Below are 12,583 nucleotides of genomic sequence, written 5' to 3' on the forward strand. Positions count from 1 at the left end.
CGATGTCTTTAGCCTGTGTTATACTTTCCACATGAGCAATCCGGACGCGTACACAGACAGCGATTTATACTACCGAAAGCCTACCCTGAGGGTCCGTTCAGCGGGCGTGTTCCATACATGCGCAGTAGATCGACTTGAACAGTAAACAAACATGTGAACAAACAATTGCCCAGAGTTATTGCACATCTGGCTGTCTTTATATTGTTTTATCGACGGATTGCACAGGTTCGAGTAGCAACGGGCTTCTTCACACAGCATGCGCAGTTAGTGCTTTTGTAGCCCACAAAAAATGGGAGGCACGTGGATGTCCGTGCAGAGCCTCTGCACACACTCTCTGGTGACGATTTGTACATCACGCATACCATAGCAGACCCTAGCGGACTCGCGCATGTGGAAAGTATAACACAGGCTTTAATGCACGGCATTTATATACATCAACAACCGGTGAATGGAGAACGCCATGTTTGGAGCTATTTTTGTTTTGTTGTGTTTTGGGTTTTGTGATAATGGAGATGGAATGTAAATGCACAATTTACGTGACTGAAAGAGCAAAAAGTTGGGCTAAGAGACGTAATCTCCTATGACAACTTGCAGTGTTACATATCGAGGCTGAGAAAAGAATACAACACTGCAGACAACAGGTAAATACCATTATCGCGGTTTTCCATGTTCATGGAGTAAGTATTTTTACATGGCTTTTTAAAAATGCCAGGTAGCCGGTGTTTCGTATGAGTTTGGCTAATCAGTGTACACTTACGTCACTGGTAGTTCCTATAGAACTGTTTTAGACCCTACTCTGAAGTAGGAGCTAATTTAGTTCCTTCAAACGGAGTTCCTAGAACTAAAACCGTTCCTAGTTCCTATGGTGCGAACATGCCAAAAAGCGGGTACTTCCGCCAATAGTTCTAGGAACTATGAAAGGTTCCTCAGGTGCGAAAGCCCCTAATATTACCGTTTTCATTGTATTTTTGATCAAATAATACAGCCTTGGTGAGCTTCTTTCAAAAACATTTAGAAAATCAAAATTATTCCAAACCTTTGATCGGTACTGTATTTTACAAGGTTTTGTTTTAAATATAAACATCACAAATTGTTAATTACAATTTTTGGGGACTCACACCACATGAAATTTTACAATCTGAACTAACCTTCCCATGTTATAAAAAGGTCAAATTATCTGATATGTCTAAAAAGGCTTGACACACAGTCATGGGGGTCTGCAGGGGTCCTCCCTATGACATCATGTTGGTTGCACCACATGACTTTGATCAATAAATTACAAAACAACAAAACTACACAAAATGGCAATTTTTTTACCATAATTCAGAAATTCAGATAACTGCTTTCTGCCTGCTGCAATGAAAAGACATTTAGGCAATTAAATATGAAAAAAGGCTGGGTTTTTAAAGGGATGAAACTTCACTGGCTGTTCTGCACCACAGCACAAGAGTAACGACCACCAGCCTTCCCAAAGAACTTTTGAATAATTATAGTTCCTTTCAGATTACAGTTTTGTGCTGTAACCACTGACAACACGAGAAAATAAGTCATTATTTCGAGAAAGTTTCTCATTATTACGAGAAAATAAGTCATTACGAGAAAGTTTCTCATTATTACGAGATACTAAGTCATAATTTTGAGAAAGTTTCTCATTATTATGACTTACAGAATTATATTTTTTTATTCAGTGGTGGAAACGGGCTTCTATACATATGAGATCAAACGACTACTCGACAACAAAAATATTTGTTGACTTTTTTTTTTTATTGTCGACGTTGTCGATAATGTCGACTAATAATTTCAGCCATAATATGGAGCTCAAGAAACATTTCATAATTTTTTTTTTGCTGCAGCATGGTTTCCACCAAAATATTAAGCAGCAAAAACAGGAATACATTTTTATTTTAAAATATATAAAATTAGAAAATGCTTTTTCTAAACTTTAATAATATTTTACAATAGGGGCTTTCGCACTGCATAGTTCTAGGAACTTGCCAGCAGGGTGGTTCCTAGAGAACCAATTTCTCCCTCGGGGCGTTTTCCTGGTTGCATTCGCACCGGCAGCAGGAACTTTGAATCAGCCGACAGCGATGTCTTTAGCCTGTGTTATACTTTCCACATGAGCAATCCGGACGCGTACACAGACAGCGATTTATACTACCGAAAGCCTACCCTGAGGGTCCGTTCAGCGGGCGTGTTCCATACATGCGCAGTAGATCGACTTGAACAGTAAACAAACATGTGAACAAACAATTGCCCAGAGTTATTGCACATCTGGCTGTCTTTATATTGTTTTATCGACGGATTGCACAGGTTCGAGTAGCAACGGGCTTCTTCACACAGCATGCGCAGTTAGTGCTTTTGTAGCCCACAAAAAATGGGAGGCACGTGGATGTCCGTGCAGAGCCTCTGCACACACTCTCTGGTGACGATTTGTACATCACGCATACCATAGCAGACCCTAGCGGACTCGCGCATGTGGAAAGTATAACACAGGCTTTAATGCACGGCATTTATATACATCAACAACCGGTGAATGGAGAACGCCATGTTTGGAGCTATTTTTGTTTTGTTGTGTTTTGGGTTTTGTGATAATGGAGATGGAATGTAAATGCACAATTTACGTGACTGAAAGAGCAAAAAGTTGGGCTAAGAGACGTAATCTCCTATGACAACTTGCAGTGTTACATATCGAGGCTGAGAAAAGAATACAACACTGCAGACAACAGGTAAATACCATTATCGCGGTTTTCCATGTTCATGGAGTAAGTATTTTTACATGGCTTTTTAAAAATGCCAGGTAGCCGGTGTTTCGTATGAGTTTGGCTAATCAGTGTACACTTACGTCACTGGTAGTTCCTATAGAACTGTTTTAGACCCTACTCTGAAGTAGGAGCTAATTTAGTTCCTTCAAACGGAGTTCCTAGAACTAAAACCGTTCCTAGTTCCTATGGTGCGAACATGCCAAAAAGCGGGTACTTCCGCCAATAGTTCTAGGAACTATGAAAGGTTCCTCAGGTGCGAAAGCCCCTAATATTACCGTTTTCATTGTATTTTTGATCAAATAATACAGCCTTGGTGAGCTTCTTTCAAAAACATTTAGAAAATCAAAATTATTCCAAACCTTTGATCGGTACTGTATTTTACAAGGTTTTGTTTTAAATATAAACATCACAAATTGTTAATTACAATTTTTGGGGACTCACACCACATGAAATTTTACAATCTGAACTAACCTTCCCATGTTATAAAAAGGTCAAATTATCTGATATGTCTAAAAAGGCTTGACACACAGTCATGGGGGTCTGCAGGGGTCCTCCCTATGACATCATGTTGGTTGCACCACATGACTTTGATCAATAAATTACAAAACAACAAAACTACACAAAATGGCAATTTTTTTAAAAAGCCTACATAATTCAGATACTGGTAATACTGCTTTCTGCCTGCTGCAATGAAAAGACATTTAGGCAATTAAATATGAAAAAAGGCTGGGTTTTTAAAGGGATGAAACTTCACTGGCTGTTCTGCACCACAGCACAAGAGTAACGACCACCAGCCTTCCCAAAGAACTTTTGAATAATTATAGTTCCTTTCAGATTACAGTTTTGTGCTGTAACCACTGACAACAGGCTGCCCTTGATGACTGCAAGAGGGAAAATTAATGAATACTACAAGGACCACAAAAGTCTGTTCATTTTTATCTTACTGCACATCCTCATCATCATCTGTATGCGAATCACGACAAATGTTTTCCAATCAAAACAACTGCAGGAATAATGTTGTAGAATAAACACCGGAAGCCTGGTTGTGTGGGTTGTCTGGCACTTTTAGGTCACTGCTCTGATAAGTTCTAAGAGAGAGAAAGAGACAGTGTACGTGTGTGAAAAGTGTATAGGGACACGCGTAGCATCTGCGCCTTATCCCCTCTTATATAAGCTTGGTTCCTGCAGGCCGGAGTCCAGCTCTGATCAAACATGGATTACACACACCCACCCTACAACACTAGCCACTGACCAGCATCCAAATCTCTCCACCGCAACCATTCTGAAAGCTCAAATCGCAAAAGGCACATCAGGACACTGAGCATTTTAAACCTTCTCAGTAGTCTTACCTCGTATTTAAACCAGCAAAAAAATTAAATAAATCCAGTCAAATGAAGGGTTCAGCCTATGCCAAAGAAAAAAAAGAAGAAGAAAAAAAAAAAACTTACCACTAGGTTGACCCTGACAGTCACAATCAGTTTAAGCCAAATAGGAAATTTAGAGATAATTTTGGTGATGAAAGATGCAATGGTGTCTCCATAGTCTGGTTTGTGGAACTCTGCCTCATTAAGACCGTCCACTAGGATGATGTAATCTTCTTCTAGAATCTTCCGCTCTGCACAACACAACACAACAGAAACACCATGGTTAGACGAACTAGAAGTCAAATGCGGGCCCTGAGTTTAAGAGTTGGGCATTACGTGGGTGTGCTTAGGTTTTTCTTTTGTAAAGTTAACAGGAACAATGTGTACTGCTGAATTTGTGTACTAGGTGATTGTAGAACACCCAGCACAATAAAAACCTGCATGCTGCTTTCTTTCACCATATGATGAGTAGGACAAAGTGGCGGCAGTCTGTAGTCTCTTCTCATAGTTTTTGAGTACTTGCCATTTGACAAATAGCTGCAACCTTCAGAATACAATTTGTTGAAGGAATAATTCACATAAAAATGAAAAAATATTTCACATTTGGAGCTCAGCAGCACCTATCCATATTCACTTTCATTGTATAGAGTAAATTAAACTTTCTACCTAACATCTGCTTTTGAGTTCCACAGAAGAAAGTAAATCAGGTTTGGAACAACATGAGGGTGAATAAATGATGGCACAATATTAATATTGGGGTGATTTATTCCTTTGAAGTCACAAATGTAATTACTTCCACAGTGTGGTGCTTTATGAAGTGAAATAAAGAAAAATAAATGTAGGGGCAGGACCTGATTTTATTGATCACCAATTGACTGGATCATGAAATGAGGGCATTCAATACCAGAATAGAGGAAAACCTGAATGCAATTCGGCATTCAAATCAGAAGATTGAAATACAGCCAATACCTACTTTTTGAGAAGCTTTTTATACTGTAACATGGATGCTGAAGTTCACGGTTACTATTGAAAGCATCTTAACATATACTAAAGTAATATTTATTTTTCAAATCTATCATTACTTGTTAATATTGCCGCAATAAAAAAAAAATCTATTACACCCAGGCCATTAATCAGAATTAAATTACTACATTAATCTTGGTATAATTAAAGTAATGCTACATTAACTGCAACAGAAGCTTAAAACAATGCTTAATTAGCTCTTTGGCTATAAATTAATATTCAAATCAACTAATAGCTAGCGCAGCCTACTTTGACAACAGCCTCAAAACCACATTTTGATCAAAGATTACATTAACTCCTTTTTGGAAGAAAACACCCGACAAGTGACATTGAGTTTATCACAGTGAAAAATTTAACTGCTTATCTTGTATGTCTAAAGTTTTTCTCTAATTTTCACACATGGAATATTCACTACAATAAGCTACCAAATCCAAACATGACAAAAAAATAGCACACGTGAAAGGTGCAGTTTAATGAGACTGACTCATCTTGTATTATCTGCAATATATAAGAGAGCAACAGCTAAATAAACAAATTGTCATAAAGACAAAATTTATTCGTTTTAATACAAAATCATGCATGCATTATGATCAGAAATATTTGCACCCTGGTTTCTGGATTTTTTTTTCTCATTTTGTCTCTCATAGTTGAGGTATACCTATGATGAAAATTACAGGCCTCTCTCATCTTTTTAAGTGGGAGAACTTGCACAATTGGTGGCTGACTAAATACTTTTTTGCCCCACTGTACATAGGAATTAATGTTAATTTTACCCAACATTATTAAAATAAAGGCTGTTTTCTCTACTTTTCTCGATTGTCTCTCTAATTTGATGTTACAAACCAGGAACACTGATTTTCTATCAAGAGTTCAGAGTGATAGTTCTATGTCTTCATTTCCATACTCGAAATTTGCTCTAGCCTCATTCTCTAAAATTCCTGTTAAGTCCTTCATCTGTCGTTCCTTGTGATCCAAGCCGTTTCTGAGGACCATCTGTTCACATCCTTACTGGGCCAAATTAAATGGGGGTAATGGGAGAAGAGTGCTCTTGCCTCGAGTAAACATATTTAGTTTTTATGTGATGGTGTGATTAATGACAGTAGCATGTGATGCGTCTCACCTTTACGTAGAAGTGTGAGGGGTTCCAGGACTCCCTTACGGAAGGCGGCAGCAGGGTCCTGGACGCAGGAGCGTAAGCTGAGCAGGCTCTGCAGGTGCGTCTCTCCGAGCAAGAGCTCTCGATAAGCATTGAGGCGAGGAGCTCTGCACAGTAAAGCGGACACACTGTGCACAAACTCTGGGACCAGGCATGTGTATGTGTTATCAGCCTGACAATAGTGATAGGCCACCACCTACAACAGAAGAAACAGATAGGAAAATATTGAAAGTGGGAGATTTGGACAGGCCCAAAACAAAAAGAAAAGAGTTGTTCAAAGGGATTGCTCACCCGAAAATGTCATTGTTTACTACTCTTTTGGTTCTATGGAATTAAATGGAGAAAAAATATCCTGACAGCTATGGGATGTGTTTCCTAAAAGCACTGTAAACCTAAGCAGATAGACAAAATTGACAACAATGGCCTTTATTATCTACTTTTGCTTACAATGCTTTGGGAAACACATCATGTGTGGTCAAGGCTCCAAGGTGACAAAAAAAATATCATAAAGTACCATAAAAATGGTCCATGTGACTTGTGTGCTTTATGATGAAGTCATTTGATGGCTTTGATGAGGAACAGACTGAAATTGATATTCACTGAAAATCTTTATGGTGCATTCATGAAGGTAGTAGAAATGGCTGTTTTATGAATGAATCACTCTTTTGAATCAAATATTTTATTCATTTGTTGATCCATTTAACAACAATAATCTGAATGATTTCTTAATTAATCTGAATGATCCAGTTCAGTTAACTCAGTGACTCGATCCAATTGCAGCAGAGGGGAAGATTATCAGTGAACAATGAATTAAATTTCAGTCTGTTTTCACATTAATAATTTAACTTCAGAAGACTTGGAATATAAAAATATCATATGGATGACTTTTATATTAAATAATCCCTCTTCCTAACCTTCTTTCCTCACCAAGATTAAATCAACGTCATTAATGCGTCAATGTGGGCAGTCATGTGTTGAAATCGTTATCTTTGCAGAAGGTACAAGAGTCTATTTTGGAGCTTAGTTTAAATACTCTTCCACTGGGGAGGAGATTTTAGGTTCTGAAAATTACTGCACTGTAGGTTTTCAAAGCACAAGGAGCTCTTTTATCTTGATCAAGGAGAATCTGATTCCTCATGATATAACCCCTTTAAGATTTGTTTGAATATCATGAGTACCAAATAATTCTGAAATGCTGGAGAATCCAAGCTTCTGAACAGAAGGGAGAATGAAATCGTGGCCTGAAACGGCTTTCTACGGACAGATGGCTGATTAAAAAGACGTGACTAGAAGACTCAACAGAGAAGGTTCAGGTCCAGATGTAAACGGAAAACATGCACACATACTGGCAACACAGAGCAAAGTGTTGAATATGCGTGTGGCATGCAGTTTGCCTCTGTCATGGAATGACACATTGAAAACGTCGCACAAAGCATCATGTGTATTTATAAATAAACATGAGAGCTGCTCTGTGGAATCTCTTTATTTTGCTGTAAACAATTTTGAAGAGCTTCCATTTTTAAAATCACCCAATCAAAAAAAATTCATAAATTTCATTAAAAAAAGGGTCTATTGTCTGGAAGTGGGCGTTATTAACGTTCATGTGTTTTGGATGTGTGTCACAAAGCCTATTGAAATAAACAATAATTATATATGTAATATAATTAGAACATTATTCACATAATTAAGGGAAGCAGTTAATTAAAGTGCAGATCAAATCTAACCAGCGACTACAGTGGCCATACCAATCTGCTTCAAAGATAGGAATCTCTTTATTGATTTAATATTCTTTTTCCACTGAATGAAATGCCAGTTAGTATTACTTGACTATCAACTGTTATTTACCCAAACAAATAAATAATGCATAGCACACTCACAAAAGTTTCAAGATTTTTTCTGAAGGTTTTGGAAAGTCTTTTATGCTCACCAAGGCTACATGTTTATTATTTTTTTAAATGCAGTAAAACAGTAATGTTGAGAAATATTATTACAATTTAAAATGTATATTTTTCTATGTTAATATATTACGTATTAATAGAATTTATTCCTTATTTTAAAGTTGAATTTTCAGCAGCCATTACTCCAGTCTTCAGTGTCACGTGATCCCTCAAAAATCATCATGATAAGCTAATTTGGTGTCAAATTTCCTATTATTGCCTAATGTTGAAAACAGTTGTTACTTAATATATTTGCTAAAAATAATCATACATTTTCTTCAGGATTCTTTGATAAATGGAAGAGAACACCATTTATTTGAAATATAAATCTTCCGTAACATCATGCATGTCTTTACTGTCACTTTTGATCAGTTTAATGCATCATTTCTGAATAAAAAAACTAATATATACAGTAGCATTGTAGCAAGTCATTTAACTTCAGTAATGACATTCAGGGAAGAAAACTGCTGTGAAAAATGTAAATACCACAAACTACAGATATTCCTAGATGTAGACGATATCAGATTTCTTAGAGGAAGGTTGAGCTTGTCAGAACAAACACTGCAATTTGCTTGTTATTATTCACAGAGGTTGTATGAGAAATATACAGTTCGACATGGACAAGTATGTCTGTGAAACACAGATTAACCTGACCTCCTCAGTGAAACCTAATCCTGTCCGAATGGACGTAAAGTGTGTACCTTGCTAGCCAGGCGTTTGACTGCCCCCTCTCTGTGCCGGTGTGTGTCTGGGGTCGGGGGACAGCTGTTGCTGTGAAGGGGACTCTGTGAGGGGGGGTTCAGCTGATTGGTTTGATGAGCATCAGCCCCTCGATCTACAACACAAACACACACAATTCCTCTATTTTACATAAATTAAATGAATATAGGTATTGCAGCAGGTCTTCAAATCTGAGGTATTAACACATCTCAGTTTAAGTTTACATATTCAACAAAAGCCTCGAGTCTATGTGATCCAGCACATCTTCAAATTTCTACTTTTGAGTTTCAATTTTTTCATATAGTTCTGCAATGACATGAGGGTGAGTAAATACAAAATGTTAAACTATTCCTAAAGGGACATCTTACTCTGGGGTGTAGCTTCAGGGCTGTTGGAAGCAATCTGTCTCATTCGTCCACCATGACAGCTGAGAGCCACCAGCCGTGAGATTACTGCAGTCTTTCCGAAACCGACATTACCTATGATGACAGCCCCTCTACCCTCACCGGCATCTCCTCCCCCCGTAAGCACCTCCTCCAGCCGTTGAAACAGCCAATCACGACCCACAAACACTGCATCCATAGAGACGCTGGGCACCTCAAACAGCAGGGGTTTGAGCATGATGTCCACTGGTTTGTAGGGCGTGAGACGACCTGCAGGATTTCAAACAAAACAGGTGTTAAAGGGATAGTTCACCCAAAAAAGAAAATTACGCCCATGATTTACGCCTGGAGCTGTGTGGAGTACTTTTTATGACAGATTTATGCACTTCATTTTGCTTCAAAATATTGACCACTACTCACTGCCATTATAAAGCTTGGAAGAGCCAGAACATTTTTTAATATAACTCTGATTGTATTCGTCTGAACAAAGAAAGTCATACACACCTACATTAGGATGACTTGAGGGTGAGTAAATCATGGGGTAACTCAAACAGGCAAATCAATGCAGGACATATTTTAAATCATAAAGCCTTGAATTGAAAACATAAAATGAAGCCCAAACACCCTATTTTTTCTTTATAAATGTCCCTTATATATATATATATATATATATGAGGTTAGATGCTGCTTCATGAAGTCTTTTCAGGGTAAATGTATTAATAAAAGTTACTGTAGTGTTTGCATTTAATTTGGCAAGTTGTAGAGGTTAGTCAGCACCTTTAGTTTCTTGACTGCGACCCCCTGTATGAGCTCCATGCCACTGTAAACGCATGGAGGAGCGCTGGGGAGTGTTCCTCTGTTCATCCAGATACCGTAGCTCCTCCAGTTTAGTACTGCTAGTGGCTGCAGGGAGAGAGACAGAATGAGAGAAAGAGTCATTTAGGGTTGTGTTTGGCTCACAGACAGTGGAGAGATTACATGCCACCTCTGTGATCTCTATGAAGAACAAACACAATCTGCTGCTGTTCATGGGGGAACACGTGTACCCAACACTCCCACCCACCCCAATATATTCACACACACACACACACACACGTGCACACATAATAAGTATATGATAGAGTGAGGGAAGCTGTTCTAAATTATTACTTCCTCTAGGCAAGGAAAAAAATAATAGTCTTAAATATGTTTCAGGATGTCTGGTATACACTGCATTAATAGGAAAGCATCCATTACATACAATTTTGACTTAATATACTTGTCCAATGACAACCAGCAAGGAAAAGGTTTAATATTCAGAATATTTGGATTCAGAAAATCAATTTGGACTTGTACACCCAGTCACTAGGGCGGTACCATATTGGTACTAACATATAGATTGAGTACTAACATATACCTCTAAACTACCAATATGCACCCTTTTGGGTGTACCTTTTAAAAGGTTACCACCCCAGTTGTACCTTTTTTTCTGAGAGTGTATTAACCAATCATAATTCTTCTATTTATTAATTCAATCCTTCAATGGCTCATTTCATTCATCTTTTTCATTGCCCACCACAGTACACCCCTCCCATTCCCCTCATCCCCATACAATCTCCTATCCTGTCCCATAATATAATCTGCTTGAAACCCATAATCTCTGCAGACGGGCATAAACACAGGGATGATGATTGTCATTTGTCACGTTGCATTCGTTTGTGAAGGGACTCAAATGTGAAATCATGATCCAGCCCTTTGAAGCTGCACAGTTATAAATACATTAGCTTCCTTTTTCACCGCTCTGTAGGACAAAGATCACCACAGACAGGCACTTGGCGAGACATTTTGCTTTGTTGGAGTCATTCTGTATATCTGACAGCAATTTCCCTATTTAACTTTACAGCAAGAGGAAATCAAAGCCACCCGCTTGCAGAGCTTTCCACAAGCCGCAGGAGGAGAGGCAGCCAGGCGATATAGTGCACTGAGATTTTCCCTTCCAGGACATGCTACCATGTTTAGGAAACAAGAAACAAACACACACACACACACACACACAAACATACACAACCAGATGCAAACCTTTATACTAGCTAGCTTGAAGACGCAAATATACCATTCAAAAATTTGAGGTCAGTAAGGTTTTTCTTCAAAGAAATAACACTTTTATTCAGCAAGAATTACATTAATTGCATTAAACTGATCAAAAGTTACATTGTCACAAAAAAAAAAACTATTTCCAAAAAATGCTGTTCATTGATCTTTGTATTCATCAAAGAATCCTGAAAAAAATGGGTGCCACTTTATAATAAGTTTGTATTAGTTAACGTTAGTCAATGCATTAGTTAACATGAACTAACAACGAACAACGCATATGTTCAGCATTACCTAATCATTGTTAAATGTTAACTTATGCATATACTAATGTGTTAGTTAATGCATTAGTTATCATGAACTAACAATGAACAAAGCCACTGTTCAGGATTAATTTTTTTTATGTTAACTTACACATATACTGATGCATTTCTTCACATTAACAGCTTAATTAGTTAACGTTGGTTAATGTATTAGTTAACATGAACTAACAATGAATCATGCCTGTAAATAGCTTTATTTAATGTTTTGTAATGCTAATTTATACTACACATATACAGGAGCATCTCAAAAAAATTTAATATTGTGAAAGTTTTTTTAATTTTTTATAACTTATTTCAAAAATTTAACTTTCATATATTCTAGATTCATTACATGTAAAGTAAACCATTTCAACAGTTTTTTTGTTTTAATTTTGATGATTACAGCTTACAGCTCATGCAAGTCAAAAATCCAGCATCTCAAAATATTAGAATATTTATATATGAGTTTCATTAAATGACCATCCCTACAGTATAAATTCTGGGTATCTCTTGTTCTTTGAAACCACAATAATGGGGAAGACTGCTGACTTGGCAATGGTCCAGAAGACAATCATTGACACCCTCCACAAAGAGGGCAAGTCACAGAAGGTCATTACTGAAAGGGGTGGCTGTTCACAGAGTGCTGTATCAAAGCATATTACATGTAAAGTTGACTGGAAGGAAGAAATTGGGTAGGGAAAGGTGCACAAGCAACAGGGATGACCACAAGCTTGAGAATACTGTCAAGCAAAGCCGATTCAAACACTTGGGAGAGCTTTACAAGGAGTGGACTGAAGCGGGAGTCAGTGCATCAAGAGTCACCATGCTCAGACGTCTTCAGGAAAAGGGCTACCAAGCCACTT

At 37.7% G+C, this 12,583-nt stretch overlaps 1 protein-coding gene across 3 annotated transcripts in view; it reads right to left on the bottom strand.

Moving 5' to 3' along the window:
- tanc1a (tetratricopeptide repeat, ankyrin repeat and coiled-coil containing 1a) overlaps positions 1-12,583 on the bottom strand; it is a 125,590-nt gene that overhangs the window by 24,677 nt on the left and 88,330 nt on the right. For all 3 annotated transcript variants that reach the window (XM_016238228.1, XM_016238227.1, XM_016238229.1), the window contains 5 exons: positions 10,126-10,251; positions 9,334-9,618; positions 8,947-9,080; positions 6,273-6,504; positions 4,214-4,380 (listed from right to left, as the gene is read on the bottom strand). In XM_016238228.1, coding sequence (XP_016093714.1) covers positions 4,214-4,380; positions 6,273-6,504; positions 8,947-9,080; positions 9,334-9,618; positions 10,126-10,251 — 944 coding nt within the window. The remainder of the gene's footprint in view (positions 1-4,213; positions 4,381-6,272; positions 6,505-8,946; positions 9,081-9,333; positions 9,619-10,125; positions 10,252-12,583) is intronic.

This window comes from Sinocyclocheilus grahami, unplaced genomic scaffold, assembly GCF_001515645.1.
Source record: "Sinocyclocheilus grahami isolate Dianchi unplaced genomic scaffold, SAMN03320097.WGS_v1.1 scaffold534.1, whole genome shotgun sequence".
NCBI classification, from domain to species: Eukaryota; Metazoa; Chordata; class Actinopteri; order Cypriniformes; family Cyprinidae; genus Sinocyclocheilus; species Sinocyclocheilus grahami.